The sequence below is a fragment of the Pelodiscus sinensis genome, chromosome 5 (assembly GCF_052426305.1).
Source record: "Pelodiscus sinensis isolate ZL-2025 chromosome 5, ASM5242630v1, whole genome shotgun sequence".
Lineage (NCBI taxonomy): Eukaryota > Metazoa > Chordata > Testudines > Trionychidae > Pelodiscus > Pelodiscus sinensis.
In genome coordinates, this window is record NC_143056.1 from 91,440,862 (window position 1) to 91,459,238 (window position 18,377).

Consider the following 18,377-nt stretch of genomic DNA (forward strand, 5'->3'; position numbering starts at 1 on the left):
AGGCAATCTCTGGAGCATGGGTGTAATAATCTCCCTCATGAAGCGTGCCTGCCCCACATTGTGCAATAGCTGAAACTTGAGTAGAGGGATATCTACATTTAGCCCATCACAGTAATCCATCTGGATGCACCAAAGCATGTAGGATTGAGGCATGGTTCATATAAAGTAATGGTCCCAGCCTCCTAGGCGCAATCATCTTGTTTAGGATTTTACTTCCTATCATTGAAATATAGGGATGGAAGGGCCCTAGAGCAGCTATCTCTAGACTATTCCCTGACAGAGAGGCAGGGCCAAGTAAACCTAGACCATCCCTGACAGGTGTTTGTCTAACCTGCTCTTTAAAACCCTCCAGTCAACGGGATTCCACAGCCTTCCCTGGTATCCTATTCTAGAACTTAATGAGCAACCCTTTTTTTCTAATATCTAACCTAAATCTCCCTTGATGCAGATTAAGCCTGTTACTAGTTGTCCTGTCTTCACTGTTCTCTGTGTCCAACCTATCACCATCCTCTTCATAACAGTCTCTAATATATTTGAATACACTTATCACCACATTTCCCCTCAGTTTTTTTTCTTAAAGACAAGGTTTTTTTAAAACGTTTTCTGATAGGCCAGATTATTCTAAACATTTCATCATTTGTATTGCTTTTCTTTAGACTCTCTCTCATTTGTCCATCTTCCCTAAAGTGTGGCACCCAAAACTGGACACAACGATCCAGCTGAGGCCTCAATGCCGAGTACTCTGGAACGATTAATTCCCATGTCTTACATACACTATTTGCTGTTAAAACAGCCTGCAATTATATTAATCATTTCTGCAGCTGCATCACAGTGTTCGCTCATATTCAATATGTGATCCACTATAACCCCAGGTTTCTTTTCTGCAGAACTGCTGACTCAGCAATTATCCCCCCCCCCCTTTTTTTTTAAGTTGCACATTTGATTTTTTCCCCCCTCTATAAAATAGTTTGGACTTGTGTTTACTGAATTTCATCTTGCTGATTTCAGATGCATTTGGCATTTTGTCACAGTGTTTTGAATTCTAATTCTGTTCTCCAAAATGCTGGTGTCCCTTCCCAATTTGGTATCATCTACAAATTTTATAAGCATTGTCTTCATACCATCGTCCAAGTCATTTGTGACAGTGTTCAATAGCAATTGACAAACACACGAGGAACTCCACTAGCTACATCCTTCCAGTTTGGCAGCCAACCACTGATATCTACTCTCTGGCTAGCTGTGGTTTTTGAGTTGTGCACCCACTTCACAGTGATTTCTATTACACTATGTGTCCCTAGTTTGCTTGTAAGAATGTCATGTGCTTGTGAGAATGTCATGTCAATAGCTTTATTAAAATAAAGATAAATCATATCTTCAGCTTCCCCCCCATCTACTAGGCCAGCAATCCTCTCAAGAAATCAGAAAAATCTGGCAAATGTATTTTTGAAAAATCTATGTTGGCTATTATTTCTCACTATATAATCCTCCAGGTGCTTGCAAATAGCTTATTTAATAATTAGATCTTGCTTGGTATTGAAGTTAGGCTAGCTGGTCTGCAATTCCCCAAGTTATCTGTGCTTTTTCTTTTAATGAAAGGTACTATGTTCATCCCTTTTCAATGCTTTAGGCCAGGGGTGCCCAAACTTTTTTCAAAGAGGGCCAGATTTGATGAAGTGAACAAGCGTGAGGGCCGACCATTTTGCCTGACATTCTTTGAACCATTAAAATTAAATGCAAATTAACTATTTTATGCAAAGTTTATTGCAAATGGCATACTTTTCATTTCATCACATGGATGACAAATCTAAACAGGTGTTAAATCACTCTGCCTTTCATATCTGAAGGCCAGATGAAAAAAAAATCCAGGAAGCTGAAATATATGTCAGGAACATTGTAAAGTACATTACATATTATTGGTAATAAAGGTTGTCTGTCAACTTTTAAGTTCAAAAAATATGAACAGGAACATAACACCAAGTATACATGTTGTGACCAAATATATTTATAACTGATTTAGACCAACTGACATTAACTGAGATTTTACAATGTATTCATCTCAATACATATGGATTCGTTGGGGGCCATAAAAGATAGATATTGCCAAATTACCTGTGGGGCCGTATTAAACCGGAACACGGGCCGCAATTGGCCCGCGGGCCGGACTTTGGACATGCCTGCTTTAGGCCCTCAACCGTCCTCTGTGGATTTAAAAAAATAATTACTATGGGTATGTCTACACTGCCACCCTAGTTTGAACTAGGGTGGCTAATGTAGGCATTCGAAGTTGCAAATGAATCCCGAGATTTAAATATGCCGGGCTTCATTTGCATCTTGCCTGGCGCTGCCATTTTTAAATCCCCCTTAGTGCGGACTCTGTGCCCGCGGCTGCACGCAGCACAGAGTAGGTAGTTCGAATTAGGCTCCACGAGGAGTAACAGTAGTTCGAATTAGAGAGCCTAATTCGAACTACCTACTCCGTGCCGCGTGCAGCCGCGGGCACGGAGTCTGCACTAAGGGGGATTTTAAAATGGCGGCGCCCGGCAAGATGCAAATGAAGCCCGGGATATTTAAATCCCGGGCTTCATTTGCAACTTCGAATGCCTATATTAGCCACCCTAGTTCGAACTAGGGTGGCAGTGTAGACATACCCTATGATTCTGAGATTGCTTTAGCTAATTCCTTAAATACTCTAAGTTGAATTTTGTCAGGCCCTGCCCATAGGAATACATCTAATTATTTAAATGTTCTTTAAACTTTTCCCCCCTCCATTCTGGCTTGTGTTCTTTCCCTCTTATTATTTATTGTGCAAAGTATCATGTAACAATTTAACTTTTTTAGTGGAGACTGAAGCTAAATACTCATTAGACACATCAGCCTTCTTGGTGTCCTCTGTTAGTAGCTTTCCTTCTAGCTAAGTGTAGGATCTGTGTATTTGATTGCCTCTCTTACCCTGAATGCATTTATAGATGGGGGGTTTTGTTTGTTTTTGTTTTGTTTTGGTTTGTTTGTTTATTTGTTTGTTTGTTTTTTGCACTCTTCACTAGGGATAACACATTTTGTGTTTAACCTTTCTAGTTCTGTCCCTACATGCTTGCACTATATTTTTGTACTCATCTTAGTGATTTCTCCATTACTCTGTGTTTCCACCTTTTGTAAAATTCTACTTTTTGGATTTTCAGGTCACTGAAGAGCTTCTGATGCAGCCATAGTGTGCATCTACACAGCACCCTTACCTCAAAATGAGTCACACAATTTGCACTACACAAATTGCGTAGCTTATTTCAAGGTTAAGTTGGAAATTTGGTGCTTTCTACACAGTGCCAAATTTTGAAATAAAGCACTATTCTGAAAGGTCCCTTAGCCCTCGTGCAATGAGGTTTACAGGTCATCGGAATAGTGAACCTATTATAATTCTTTATGATGGGCTTGCTCTTAAGAAGCGGATTAGCAATGTAGATGTAGCCATATAGGTCTCTTACCATTTTTTATATATCCAGATCTGAAGGAAAGAGTTTTCTATCCTCTAGTCACTGAATTCTCTTTACTGCATATACTGTCTTACCGCCACCTAACCGTAGTCACTCATTGATGTAATTCAATCTGAATCTGATAACCAAGTGAGGTGCTCTGCTTACTACTTTATTTTTCTTGGAGAAGGAAGTGAGGAGGATGTGAGAGGAAGAGACATTTTAAATAAGACAGTTTTTATACACAGAATATGTATATGCTTTTTGCTTATACAGGCAGTCCCCGACTTACGCGGATCCGACTTATGTCGGATCCGCACTTACGAACGGGGCTTTCTCGCCCTGGAGGTCGGGGCGAGAAAGCCCCGTTCGTAAGCTGCTCCGGTGCCCCTGGTCTGAAGCCGCACAGGCACCCGGACTGAAGCCACAGCCGCGGGGGGGTCCCGCGCCTCTGAGGCTTTGCCGGAGCAAAGCCTCAGAGGCGCGGGGAACCGCCGCTGCTGCCGCTTCAGTCTGGGTGCCTGTGGTCTGCTGGGGACCGTCCCCAGCAGACCACAGGCACCCGGACTGAAGCCGCAGCCGCGGGGGGTCCCGCGCCTCTGAGGCTTTGCCGGAGCAAAGCCTCAGAGGCGCGGCACCCCGCTGCCGCTGCGGCTCTGCTCCCCGTGTCCCTGGTCTGCTGGGGGGGGGGGGCGCAGCTAGTGTGCTCCCCCCCCCAGCAGACCAGGCTTTTGTTTTGGACTCTGGGGCAGAGCAGCTGGGGCGCTGCCGATTGGTCCTGCAGCGCCGCTCTGGGCACTACTGGACCAACCCGGCAGCACCCCAGCTGCTCTGCCCCAGGTCCTGATTCAGCCGCTGCTGGTCAGTTTCAGCAGCGGCTGAATCAGGACGCCTGGGGCAGAGCAGATGGGGTGCTGCTGGGTTGGTCCAGTAGCACCGAGGAGCGGCACTACTGGAGCAACCCAGCAGCACCCCAGCTGCTCTGCCCCAGGCGTCCCCAAGTCAGCTTCTGCTGAAACTGACCAGCGCTGACTACAGGAAGCCCGAGGCAGAGTTGCTCTGCCCTGGGCTTCCTGGAATCAGCTGCTGATCAGTTTCAGCAGCAGCTGACTTGGGGTTCTTAAGTTGATTCTGTATGTAAGTCAGAACTGGCGGTCAGTTTCAGCAGTGTCTGAATCTGGACGCCAGTTCCGACTTACATACAGATTCAACTTAAGAACAAACCTATAGTCCCTATCTTGTACGTAACCCGGGGACTGCCTGTATGTATGTCATAGATAAACCACATGCATGTACACATACCTCTTTCTCACAAGCTCTGCTCCATGAAATGCATAAGTCCTGTTTCTACTCCCATACCTTATGGTCCTTTGAGAGGATTAAGAAGCACCTGAAGACTGGATATACTATTTATAAATAAATGGTGTCTCTTTCACTAAATACTTCCTGTCTGTTGGATTTTTACTTGGTAACATTTTCTCATAATAAGCCAGAGACTCTGATTCAATTTTATGTTATAATTGATATGGAAATTCTCCTGTGGTCAAAGAAATGTCTGGTCAAATGAAGAAACATGTAAGTATGGGTTAGATAGCTGTTAGGAGCATGAGTGCCTGACCAATGATGCAGAAAACTCTTCTAGCAGCTTCCACCTGATCCCACATATCCTGAATTCCATTATTTCTCCCGGCTTTCCCTGAAGGACTTAAATTTCCCTAATACTGTGTCTTTTTACAATGAGGACTCCTGGATTTGGCAGTTCTGAGGGTGCATGTACACAGCACCCTGAACTCAAAATAAGATATGCAATTTGTGCTACGCAAATGACATATCTTAATTCTAATCTATTTTGAAATAATGCGCTATTTCAAGCTATTCCTTATCCCTCATGCAAAAAGGTGAAGTAGCATGCCCATTACTTAGAAAAATATTTCAAAATAACAGGTGGCTTGTGTAGATGTGGAGCAGCTATTTTGGGATACCTCCAGTATCCCGAAATAGCCGTACAGTGTAGACGTACCCTGGATGTGAAAGTGTCTGCCGCTGAATGACCTATGTTAAAGCAAATTAAGGCTGTTGAACACAGAAATTGTGCAGTCTGGTTAATAAACAGCACCATGAGCAGGAGGCACTTCACAGAGGCAAAAGTAATTAATGCTTTAAAGATTTACCAGACTCTTCATTATCAGGGTGTAATTAGCTAGAATGGGAGAAGTAAAATATCTGATAAGGTGAGACTTCCACTTTATAAGGGCAAGACTTTTTTGTGGACAATCACACCCTTCAGATAACTTGGTATTACAAAATTCATGTAAGGTCTGGATCTTGAGAGGAAGACTGGCCTGTGAGGGACAGGATGTGCTGAGCAGCTTGTAGAATCTAACCCACAAACAGGTTTTTAAACCTTGCTGAATCCAGAAATGTACAAATCTATATAGACAGTGGGGGATAAAAGATCATTAACAAGTTGCTGCATGGCTTCTATTTTTTGGCTTTTAATGCATGTTCTCATGTGTATTCATTCTCTTTTCTATAAAAATTAATCTATATGTGCATTTTCATTTTCTCCAAATATGGAATTCTTTTCTAAAACATTATTAACCCAATGCCCAGGATGGGCAAAGTTTGTTTTTTAAATCACTGACAGGTTTAAGGTCTGACATCTTGCAACCTTGCAGATCTAGAAATGGGATCTTTTTAAAACTGGAGAGAGAAATTTCCCAGGTTTGCTGCTTATATTCATTTGAGTTGACCCACATAACTCTCTTGAATAATGTGGGTTATAACCTCCAGTAAGTTCTTACTACCACATGTCTATGGTTGTGCATCTGTATACGTTTACTTTAATGAAGCAAATGTTCATATGTAGTCTGGTGCCCTTCACCATGTGAAAGTGAACATTCTTATACATCTAAAAATACACTCATGTAAATCATCCCTATAAAATTCACATGAAATGAAATATGAAGATTGATCAATCATGTACAAGACAACAAATTCCAAAGTTTAGTGTTAACCTAGTCACGTTGCACATCTTGTATAGTGTTACATTATATTTAATAACAAATGATTGTATTTGCTCTAATGTAAACAAAGAAAATGGAAAAATATGCAGTTAATGGTAACAAAAAATACCCTTCACTGTTGGAATTTAGTGTTATGGGACCACAAATAATGTTGAACATATGTAGTATGAAAGACAACTTTTGGCCTTTAGTTTAAAAGAGGAAGAAAGAGAAAATAATATAAATGAATGTATAATCTTCAGGCTGCTTTCTCTGAACACGCTGAATAGCTCTGGTCTGCAGTAAAAATGCTGCAGAGAGAGAGAGAGAGAGAGAGAGAGAGATTTGATATTATTCAGGCTTCAATTGTTTTTCTGTTTCAACGAGAACTATAAAATAAATAAACAATAAAAAACAAAGCCAAGCTTTAAGTTTTTCACATTAGTCAGTTTTGTGTTTACAGGTATGTCACCCACCAGTTGTATGAAAAATGAAGTAGTGTTAGGGAATTGTGTTTCTGGTGTGGCATGCTTTCTTTGCCCAGGTACCCCACAATAGCCCCAATTACTTTTGCTTAAGCTTCCCAGGCACCTATCCACCCCTATCCCAACCCAAAAGGACACCACAACCTTTAAGCTAAGATCAACAATGGAAAAGTTCAGCCAAAATCAGATAGCTAAGGAACAGACAAAAATGTGTAATTTGTAAACTAGAATTAATTTTATAATGAAGGTGTCTGTGTGTCTTTAGACATGTTTGAGTACTGGTGAATCAATTTAGGTGTAGGTGTATGTATTTTAAAATCCTCTTGGCCTATGGTGCATGCTAATATCTATCTAAGCCCACGTTTACATTTGTTTCTGAAGGGTGGGTTATCTAGCCATGATTTTAATTTTATATATAATGTATGTTTGTTGTGTTTAGAGACATTCAAAATCTCTCCCCTCTACTTTTCTCCTGAGAAAGTGCACAGATTCTCTGCAGCTACAAATATCTGCTTGTGTGTGTTTCTCAACCTCTTCGTGCAGTTTCATTATCTGAAAGTCTAAGCCAAGGATCCCGGGTTTTTCTGTATTTATTTGCTTATCTGCGAGGAGGGAGCAGGGGGAAGCGAAGCGATTGAGGACAAGATCAATTACTATTTTTCATCTTTGACAAAGTAATTAAGACTGTAGTGACTTGTTAATTCAATCCAAATGTCTTCTGCAGTGATGGATGCAGATTTACAGGCAGTTCTGCGTCAGTGTAGGGAAGCGATTATCACTCCAAATAGGGGACTGGAGTAGGGAATAGCTCCAGGAGGACGTGTCTTCTTTTTTAAAGAGACTGCGGTTTTCTGCTTTGCACAGCGTGAGTGAGTGAGAGGCAAGTGCACCCAGCTCTATGCACATGGCAAGCTCTGCAATATATGTACATCTTAGCACAATCTGCATACACACAGACACACTCACAGAGTAGAGGGCATTTTAAGCACCCAGATGCCCACAGGGAAATAGATACATGCCATCCCTTGTATGGTCAAACATTGTTTTAAATTAATCAGCCAGAGCAGTTTAGTGTGTTCATAACAAAGTTCATTGTTTTTAGAAAAAGAGAACACTAATTTAGTTTGTGTGAATTTCATCTCAAGACATGTTCATGAAATTTCATTATATGTTATTATTAAAATGTTTCCAATTATTTTAGGCATAGCAAAGGATTTTATTGATGGAAGGCTCTCTTAAAACTAGTTAATCAAACAGAAATAAATAATCAAACAGAAGGGAAAGGGAAACTTATTTGTACAGTTATCAGGAAGAAAAGGAATGTTGTCCCATTTAAGGGATCTCTTCGTGGGGGCAGGGGTGCAAAGAGTAGTGGGGATAGCTAGAAAGAACAGGAAGGGCATCTCTAGACAGCAGGGGAAAGTTGAATTAAGCGACACAACTTCAGCTATGTCAATTGCATAGCTGAAGTAGAAATAGCTTAATTCGGCTTTTGGCGCTGTTTACACAGCAGGAAGTTAAAGGAAGAACGCTCTTCCTTCCACTTCCCTTTCTCCTTGCAAAATGAGTTTTACCGGAGCTGGAGTAAGTAGTCCTCCAGATTGACATTATTTTGAAATAATGGCTTGCTGTGTAGACACGCTCTTTGTTATTTTGGAATAATGTTAGTTATTCCAAAATAACACTGCTGTGTAGATATACCCGAAGATTTTGAAAGCAAGTTTTTTATACTATATCAATTAAAATGTGTGTTTTAGAGAAGGGTGGTCTTGTGAAGAATTTATTTTAAAAATATATGTCTGAAAATCCAAACATTTAAGACTTAAAGCTGAATATTCAGATTGTGCCTCTAAATATCTCTGCAAAGATTTTTTTTGGAGATGTGATTTTTCTGATCTTAAGCAACAAACTAATATTTAAAGCAAATTTTCAACTACGGTCCTGTAGCCCTAGTAATGCACAACTGTTTGTCAGCTAATTCAGGGTTGACGCATGCCTGTTTCATTACCACTTACTGGCTCTTTCACAGGTTCAGTGCTGTGCCAATAGTCCGACAAGTTATCAGATCCATTGCCTAGGGAGAGGCACCAGTCTGCCAGCAGCAACAGTGGGCTGTGGGAGCCTTCAGGAATGGTCAGAAGAGGGGGTGGGAAGTGGAGGAAGGTTGAGTACTAAGACCCAGGGAAGTCATTGCCTCCCCTTGTACCCCTGTCCAAGGTTGAGACAATGGGGGAGTTCCCAGACCTGGTGTCAGGTCACCTTGTGTCCCTCAGGCGGGCGCAGGGGAGGGGCTCCCGTGCTCCTTGTGCCTGTGTGTGAGTGAGGCGGCGCAGGCTGAAGAGGGGGGCGGGGATTACACTCTGCGCCTCACGCTTGCGCCGCCCAGGCTGAACCGCGTTGTTCGGAATGACTGGGGCGCCGGGCCCGACCTCTGCCCGCTCCGCTGCAGCCCTTGGTGGCGGGAGGGGGCTTTGCAGCAAGGGTGAACCTGCCCAGCCCTGCCCTCGTCAGCCCGCGCCGGGCGGAGGTGGAGGAAGGAAACCGGCCGAGCAGTTACGCGGGCTGCTCCCCCCCCCCCCCCCCCCGCCTCTCACCCCCAGCGGGACAGCGGCGCCTGCGGAGGAGGCGGGTCTCCGGTCTGCAGAGGGTGCCGCTCGCGAGTGCTTCGCTGGCTGGTTTCCCTCAAGGGGAGCGACACGTCAATGCTGACGCGTGGGGGCCGCTCTCGCAGTCACGCTCTGGGCCAGCTCAGCAACATTTCTCAAATTGGGCGCTGGAGACTTTCTCCCCAACCTTAACTCTTCCCGCCCCGAAGCCAGGCGGGAAATCACGGCCACGGCTGGGGGCAGGAGGCTGGCGTGGAAGAAGGAGCAGGCACATGACAAGGAGCCAACTAAGCCTCACAGGCTCCCGGCCTGGGTCCAGGCTCTAGCAGCTGGTCTTTAGTGTAGGTGGAGGGTTTACTGGTTTGGCGTCTACCAAAGACCACTTCGAGCGGGATCAGCCTGTGGGATCTGTGGGCAGAGAGAGAAAATCCCAGATAATTACAGGGCCGCCCGGGGGGGGGGGGGGGGGCAAGTGGGGCAATTTGCCCCCCACGAGAATGTCTGAGGTCTGAGACAGGGAGTGCCAGGAAGGGGCCCCCGAAATTGCTTTGCCCCAGGCCCCCTGAATCCTCTAGGCAGCCCTGGTTAATTAGGGGTCTGACCCAGCGCCTTTTAGTTTTACGAAATCTACCTGGGCTCGCTTGGGAACTCTTGGGCAGTCGTGACTGATCCAGTGGGGAAAGGCTAAGTTGCACGAAAAGCTCAAGGCTCTTTTGCTTCGGGCTGTTCCCCCTTAATTTTTCGTTTTGTAACACTCACACTAGCCAGTGTTCACTTATTTCTGTTAGACCCATCCTGGCTGAGCACATGCGGAGTTCTAGGATGGTGCCAAAATATTCCTTCAAAATAAGATGCACAATTTGAGCTCCACAAAATGTGTATCTTTTTTCAATGTTATTTCGAAATAGCTTATTTCACAAGTTGGCAGTCCACACAGCACTTATTTTGAAATAAATTGCTATTCTAAAATGTCCCTTACTCCTCGAGGAATGAAGTTTACAAGGACTAGGAATAGCAAGCCCATTATATTTCAAAATAAGGGGTGCACTCAAAAGATGCGGAATAGCTATTCCAAAATAACATCAAAATAAGATAGGCAATTTGCATAGCTCAAATTGCGTTCTGCTTCTTGCTTTCCTGTAACTGAGAAACAAAGGTGCATTTTCCCTTCTGAGAAGTCAAAGGTGTAGTTAGCATCCATCTCACGGCAGATGAAATAGAAAAGATGAAGAACATTTCAGAAATTGGGATTCCTGTCCTTTCAAATTAAACAAGTCAGCCCTGTTTCTGGAGATCTGTGGGTATCTGGAAAAGACACTCAGTTCTTGCTAACCAAAAATACTCCTTGGATTGCCACCTTGCCACCTTTAATTTAGTCTTTGAATGTAAAGGTGGTGTTATAATCGGAGGGGAAAGGTAACCGAAATATCAATTCCCTGCCTTTGAACAGGCTGTTCTGCAGTTAAATATACACATGCTGATACAGAAATACTGACATCAGAGACAGAGACTAAGATACTGTGAAAATAAAAAAAACTAGATTCTACCCTCACTTCCCACTATTTTGAAAGAACTATAACTGGGGGAAATGCTAAATACAGATAGTTAAAATTAATCTGTGTGGTGAGTTGAAATATGCTTGTTTTAAATAACAGCGGAGTGAAGGCTAAGCCTCTGCTTTAAAATTCTGCCTCTTTCATTTGAAAGTTTTGGCAGGTGGGAAAACATTTTCAAGAAAAAGGCCATTCTGCGTTCTTAGTGGTCAGCCCCCTACTTCCCTCACCTTGAGGTGCTCTATTTATATACATCATAGCCTTGCAGATGAATTTCTGCCCATGGCTACAGTGAGAAGGTGCATTTCAAAGACCCGAGGTGAGTTATAGCTATGTGATGGGCAGTCCCTTACGTGTCTAGCGCTGGGCTGCTGCATGAGACTCCTGGGCAGAGCTGATTGCAAGGGAGCAGAGCTCTTAAATCACCTGGCCAGGCACTAAGACTAATGACAAAAGGCAGTAGATGGTTTGGAAGTAAAGTGTGTTAAGGGGTAGTTTTTCTAGTGAAATCCCGGGTTTGTTTTCTGTAGAAGGGATGTTGCAGTAGGTTTTTTTTTAAAAAATGTTATTTTAAAGTTGTATTTGTTCCTGATTGACAAGAGGGTACACTTCAGATTGACTACAGATGACTATAGCATAAAGTCTAGTGAGGTGCATGGTCACAGAGGGCTGAGATTTTCAAATGGAAGGACAAGAGTGTTGGTTAAAGCACATCAAGATTTGTCAAAAAGTAGATATGATTACTTAAGTTTCAAAGTCTTGACACCTTGAGCTCAAATGAATTAGACTGCCTCCCAAATCATCCACTTAGGAGTGATTATTAAACACATTGATGGAGCCCTGCACTGGAAAATCAATTTTATCACCAACTTAAATATCTTGACTTTTAAAAGAGATTTTGTCTTGCTTTCAAAAGCACATCATCTAAACTGCACTGGAAGTTGTATTCCACCCCCGTCCCTCCCACCCAACTGCAGTGAAGAATCTTGATGGAAATAAATATTTCTTTCCTGAGATGCTTGACTTTGTGTGGTGTTCCCACTTCCATTTGTTTAGGTGAGGCTTTCCCTCCGGGAGAGGCAGTAATAACAAGCACTGTAAACTGTGATTGTCTAAAGCCATTCTTAATATTACTATGTATAACAAAATGTTATCGTAGGACCTATGGTCAGATACAAAGATCTAGGGACTCTGAATAATGAATGCTGGATCAAAACCAATAATAATGTGAAAGAGAGAGGGGGATGAAAGGCTGCTCCTCTTGGCTCTTCTGCTGTAGGTGCTATAGGACGTGTTTCTCACATGTTCCTCCTAATTACTAGCAAGAAAGTTCTGCTCTTGCCAGTTCCTGCTGGGGCTGGTTTAGTAGTCAGCCCCATATGAATCACAGTGAACACGCAATCCCACTCCTACCTGAGTGACAGCTAGCCGGCGCTCTGGCTTCTTCTTGTCCCTTTAAAATCTGAATCCAAGGGTAATGATTTATCAAACTCTTATTATCAAGAAAATGTCAAACGAAGGGCACCTTGCTCTGCACTGACGCAAACCCAATCTTTCCCAAGGAGGTATAGAAAGCTTTGCTCTTGGCTGGACAAAATTCAGTCTATCAATCGCCTGTACTGCTGTTTTTACCTCCACTAGTTCAATCTGTTGCTTTTTTAAGACATGGTAAGTGCTTATTTTCCCGTTTTTGAGATGTGGTGGTGGTGCGGGGGCTTCTTTAGCGTTTGTTTTGACTATACTCTGTGTAGTATCTATTTGTTGTTTTCACGTGTTATGTCATGTAGAGAGTGACAACCATGCAAAGTTTTCTAGATTTGGATGAGGGGGCTATTTTCAAAGGGGGGCTGTCCAAGGTGCTGAAAGACTACTTTCCGCGATGGAAAACGCGTTTCTCAAACGAGCATGTAGCCAATGTAAGAGAAGAAAGAGAAGGTATTCAGAAACTTATGTACTTCGGAGCTCAGTGAAAATACTATCGAGTTCCGTGCAGTTGTTTCATTAGCTGACATTGTATGGGCTTGGAGATTAGTAAAGATAAAAAGGGTACATACAAAGGAAATTGCATGGGATGATTCTGCTCCGTTTGCAATGTGACAGTGTAAAACAAAAAAGGAAGCATTCATTTTGAAATAGGATTTTTTTTAAAAAGATTAGATTTAGCAGCTAATATGTTTGTAACTAAGCACAGTTGACCTTATTTTCGGAAAATGTAGATCTTCCAGAGAAGTATGATTTCCTAAAGCTTAGAAAATTGACCTATTTTAGACTAACAATCTAGCATTTGTTGTGATATAGAATATCCCTTTTATTAGTTGTCTTATCCAGTATATAGAATATATCTAATAATTTCACTGGGAATATCGGGCATGCTAACCAATACTATTCCGTTTGGTTCCAGCATCTCTAGCTGCCTACAGGGCAGCTTGTTTATTGCCTATAAAAAAAGCCAGTGTGCATTGTTGAATGACAGAAAGGAAATGGGGCGTAAAATTAAAGAATCTTTCTGCAACGGTGATAGGGGAAGGGAGCATTTTACAGTCGTGATGTGAAATCCAACAAGGTTTGGAGGCGCCGAGCTGTGGAAACATTGTATAGAATTACAGGTTTGCAGTCTCTATTATTTTTTCTCTCACGGTTATCTTTTCAGAATATTAGCGCTTAATGTGATAAGGTTGCTGAAGAGAGAGCCGTGTAGACTGAAAATACTGCAAATCCTTCTTAAGGACCGCTAGCAGCAAAATTGCATCACAATTTGATGCACAGTGCTTATTTGTGAAGTCTCAAAAAGAATCCCAGCGCGTGCTCCGGTGTAAACTATGTTATATTGTCATTTTAGGATTACGCCAGTCCAAAGGATATGAACAAGCAGGTTGCCAACAGCCCTGAAACAGTTGCGCTGGGACAAATTGAAGGTGCGGGAGTTCTAGCAACCAGCCCCGAAAATGAGCTGCAGAACCTACCTTCAAAAGCCCTGTCCCAGTTGGCTAAGGTCTCCAGATCGCTCTCCAGCGACAACAAAATCGCTCTGTCTGAAGAAGGCAAGCCAAATGATTGCGAGAGGACCAAAGTCGGGATCTGCAAGCTCAGCAGCACCCCCATCCAAGCCAATTCCACCACCCGAAAGGATTCTGTAGAAACCTTCCCGCTAAAGAATATCCCCAGTGCAGAAAACCAAGGGCAAGGCAGTATCCCTCACTGCAAAATCCCCCCTTTGCAAAGCACAGACGCGGGAGCTAATCAAAGTCTTGGGAAGAGCACGCTGGAGCAAAACAATGCCAACGCCGGTTGGATGACCCTGAGCCCGAGCACCGTGGTTTTGGGCACAGATGGGAACACTTCTGTTCTGCCTGGGAGTGTGAACGGGGTAAGTTATTTCCCTGTCGCCTTCCCCTCCGGGAAGCGAACCCGGTGAATCCCATGTGTTCTGACGCCGTTGAGCAAAGCTCGCTAACCTACCGATGCATTTTGAGTCTGAAATGCCTAACACACAAACAAGATTAATTGGGGCAGAGTCCAAGGGGGTAACTACCTCTCAAAAGGGCCCTTTCTAGGAAGACAAGGGCGTTGTTGAAATGACGCTGCGGGGGTCTGGCTACTGCTAATACACAATCCTGTGTTAGCAGTATGGAAATGGATGATCCGTCAGGCCCCGCCATCTCAAAGAGGCGCACTGAGTCTCTGTAGCTCAGCCGCAAGGGGCTAGTTCTCCTCAAACGGGTGATAAAAAGTCTCAGCATGTGTCCCGAAGGAGAACGCTCGACCGAGTCGTGGCTGCGTGGAGTTGTTCTGCGGCTCCTTAACGCTAGGGAGCAACGTTTGTTTTCCTAGGTGACTCCCTCTTTCTGGCGTCAAATGTTGCCCTCCAGGCCAGTAACCCGGTTTCCAAAAGCGTGGCGGTGAATCCCGCTGTGGAGTGTATTTCCTGCCACGCGTGGGAGGCTCTAACCGAGGTGTTGGAACAATGGTTAGAGTGGGGGGGGGGGGAAGAGGGGTGTTGGGTGCCACGGAACCAAACAGTAACCCCTGTGTATTTGGAAACAGTTTCAAATCAGGGGGTGCTGCAACACCCCCACCTCCACTAGTTCTAGCAGCGCTGGGCTGGAACCAAACACAAGATCAAAGCCAGCCGGCCAGCCCGGCTGTCGGAGAGCAGCCAGCGGGCTGGGCCTGGTGATCAATCACTCTCACCGACAGCGCGGTACTCAGGGGGCAAGGAGCGACTCCCAAGCAATGGGGAGCGAAGTGAAAATGAGGCTGAGGCGCACCTGACACTCTCCCTTGGGGGGGGGGGAGGGAGAGCTCTCCCAGGGGCATCTAACCCGGGAGCCAGGCAGCCCTCCTGCTGGGCTTGGAAATTGCGCTGCGCCTTCCCTTCAACGCGGCCCGGGGAGCGTGTAGCTAAGGGAAGGAAGCGGCTGGGGATCATTCACCAGAGATCTCTGCTGGGGTGGAGTGCAGCGGGTGTGTGACGGGGGAGGGGAAGAAAAGGCCTCGTCTAAACTAGACGAAAGGATGTTTCCATTCAGCCAAACTGGGAGAGGGGTGAAGGGATTCCGCTACCTTTCCTGGGGCGCAGGCTCTGACTCCTAGATAGCCCTCAGTTCTGTCTCTTAGATTTGTGCCTTTCAGGCAGGAGCCGGAATAAAAATTCAGGGCCCTACAATGTCACTCCCAGACCCACCAGGAGGGAGTCCACTGCTGCCCATAAAAAGCCACCCGGAAGGCTTAAGAAGCATTGGGCCAAGCAGTTCTTATTCCCACCAAACCCTCCCACTTTGAAATAATTCTCAGCTGCAGGTCCTCTCCTGCTTCCACTGAAGTCAGGGACAAAAATCATCAAGCAGAGCCAGATCTAGCGCTAGGTGACTGTAGCCGATGAAACCGGGAGCGCACGGAATTATTGGTGTGAATTGCATGAGGGGGACGGGACTGAAAACGAGGAGTCTGCTGGATCTATATAGTAACATCTTTTAATTCAGGATCTTTTCCCCTCTCTCCTCTCCCCACAGCAGCTGGTCTGTACTGATGTTTTCGGGGGGCGGGGAAAGGTAATTGCGGAACGGAGATTTGTGTTTGTAAACGTGGCGGCTGTCAGATCAATGTGTTTTTCCCCTCCACCCAGGATGACGATAAAGGGGATGAAAATAAAGCCCGAGGGAACTGGTCTAGCAAGCTGGACTTCATCCTCTCCATGGTGGGTTATGCAGTGGGGCTGGGCAATGTCTGGAGGTTCCCGTACCTGGCCTTTAAGAATGGGGGAGGTATGGCTTTTCCTGTCTTTATACACACTGCTGCTCTGCAAGCAATACCGAGCAAGCAAATAACTTGGGGAGAGGGCGGCGGGTTGGAAGTGGAGCGAGAGGAAAGTGCTTGGGAAAAGACCTCTCCCGAGGCCAGCTCTTCGAAACATAGCAGCGAATATCCCGTTTCGAGCAATAGTTAGGACTAGATCAAACCGTCTTTCTCGAAAAGCTGAAATCCTCATTGACCCGCCCTCAAAAACAGCGCGTTCTTCGCTTTCCCCCACCAACCCTCAAAAGATGCTCTCCTACTTAATAGTGTCCCGAGAGGGAGGAAAAAGTACATTGATACAATTTGAGCAACGGCTGTTTTTCGACTAAACCATTTCAAAGAACAAATAAAAATAAAATGTGTGAATTTAAATTCATCTGCAGCAGATACTGTTCTAATTCAAATACTTGGTTTTGGGAAAGCGAGGGAGGTTAAAATAGAAGAACCCGAAAGAAAATATACAATAAAGAGGAAGCTCTGTAAAATCTGAATCAAAATCAACCCGCAGTCATATTTTGGAGGGAACTGTGCCTTTATTTTAAAACCCATTTCACTGCCCGAGAAATATCAATTTTTAAAAAGTCTGAATAACGTCCAGCAAAATAACAAACACATAAAATAAACGGGATGAAAAGCAGTGTACGATTCTGTGCTGCTTAAACCGTTTTATTGTAGAAAACTCAATTTGCCTTGAAAACATGCAGCTAGATTAAAATACCTTTTTCTGTTGACTCCAACAAAAATCTTAGAGATAATTAGAGGACTTAAAAAAGAAAACAATGAAAAAAAAAACCAGTTGTGGTAATCGATCAAACTCTTACCGCTGTATCATACGGTAATATAGATTCGACAGTCGTTGAAATTGTTTTAAATACCCGGTAGACTAAAACCGCTTCGTTTGTGGGAAGTGGATCACTCGCATATTTCTGCCAAAAAAGGACTTACTGAACTCCGATATATAAAAGATTCACGGCGAAATTTCTGTATTATAAAATTATACGATGGGGTTCCCCCCCCCCTTAAAATCTCAGATGTGCTGCACATACTGGAGTATACTGTAAGTACGAGAGATCAAGGATCGTACTGAATTTGGTATTTTGTACTGGACGAAAACATGCTTATATTATGACACGCCGAATATTTAGGGCTTCATTTTTTTTCCCTGTTGCACTCCAGGCGCGCCTTTTAGAATGGATTGTGTGTGTGTGTACACACACGCGCACACATTACGAAATTGCACACAACCATGACGCTTCCCCTTTAAGATCTATTCTCCTGAATTAGTAAAACTAAACTCTTGGAACGAGATCCCTACTAGTTTAAATCATTGATCGTGAAACTAGCAGCAGGAATACAACGAATCTCTATTTGAATACACTTTTATCCGCATCAAGGTGATAGCCCAAAGTAGTGACTTTTCCAAAGAAGCACATATACATATGCCTCGAAATCTGGATCCCCTGCTCTGGCAGTAGCGAGTAACCGTCCATAAGGCTCTGTAGCGAAATCTTGTAGGGAACGACTCTTTCTGAGCCATGCTAGGCTGTACTGGCGTTAACCAATTTCCTGTTGCATACAGCCTGGAAGGATTAAGAGAAAGGAAGGATTCTGATCTGGAAGGATTAAGAGAAATAAAAAGCCCACGTTGGAGAGGAGCAGTGACAGGCGCTCTCATTGTTCACCCTTCTGGGCAGCACCCCTAGCTCCGTTGGGATAGAAAAGCACATTTGCTCATTTCAGCTCCGTTTTAGATCCCCTGTGATAACACACCCCAATCTGCGCACAAAGGGAGTCGAGTTGCCTTAGTCCTCACACTAATCACTCCAGCTGGGGGCACCAATGACTCTTGCCCTCACGGTCGCCTGAGACTGGTTCCCTTCAACCACAGACAAGGAGGCAAGACCCATTTGCGGCAGATGATGAGGGGAATTAACCCCGATTTAATTAATTAGCGTCACCGCCTGCA

The 18,377-nt window shown here is 44.2% G+C and overlaps 1 protein-coding gene across 2 annotated transcripts in view; it reads left to right on the top strand.

Annotated features, from left to right (window-relative positions):
* The first annotated feature begins 13,902 nt into the window (after positions 1-13,902).
* SLC6A5 (solute carrier family 6 member 5) overlaps positions 13,903-18,377 on the top strand; it is a 55,392-nt gene continuing 50,917 nt past the window's right edge. Inside the window, exons 1-2 of one of the 2 annotated variants that reach the window (XM_089778591.1) lie at positions 13,903-14,483; positions 16,215-16,380. In XM_089778591.1, the coding sequence (XP_089634717.1) occupies positions 13,977-14,483; positions 16,215-16,380 (673 nt within the window). In that variant the 5' untranslated portion in view covers positions 13,903-13,976. The remainder of the gene's footprint in view (positions 14,484-16,214; positions 16,381-18,377) is intronic. The other variant, XM_006111489.5, reaches the window with a different exon arrangement.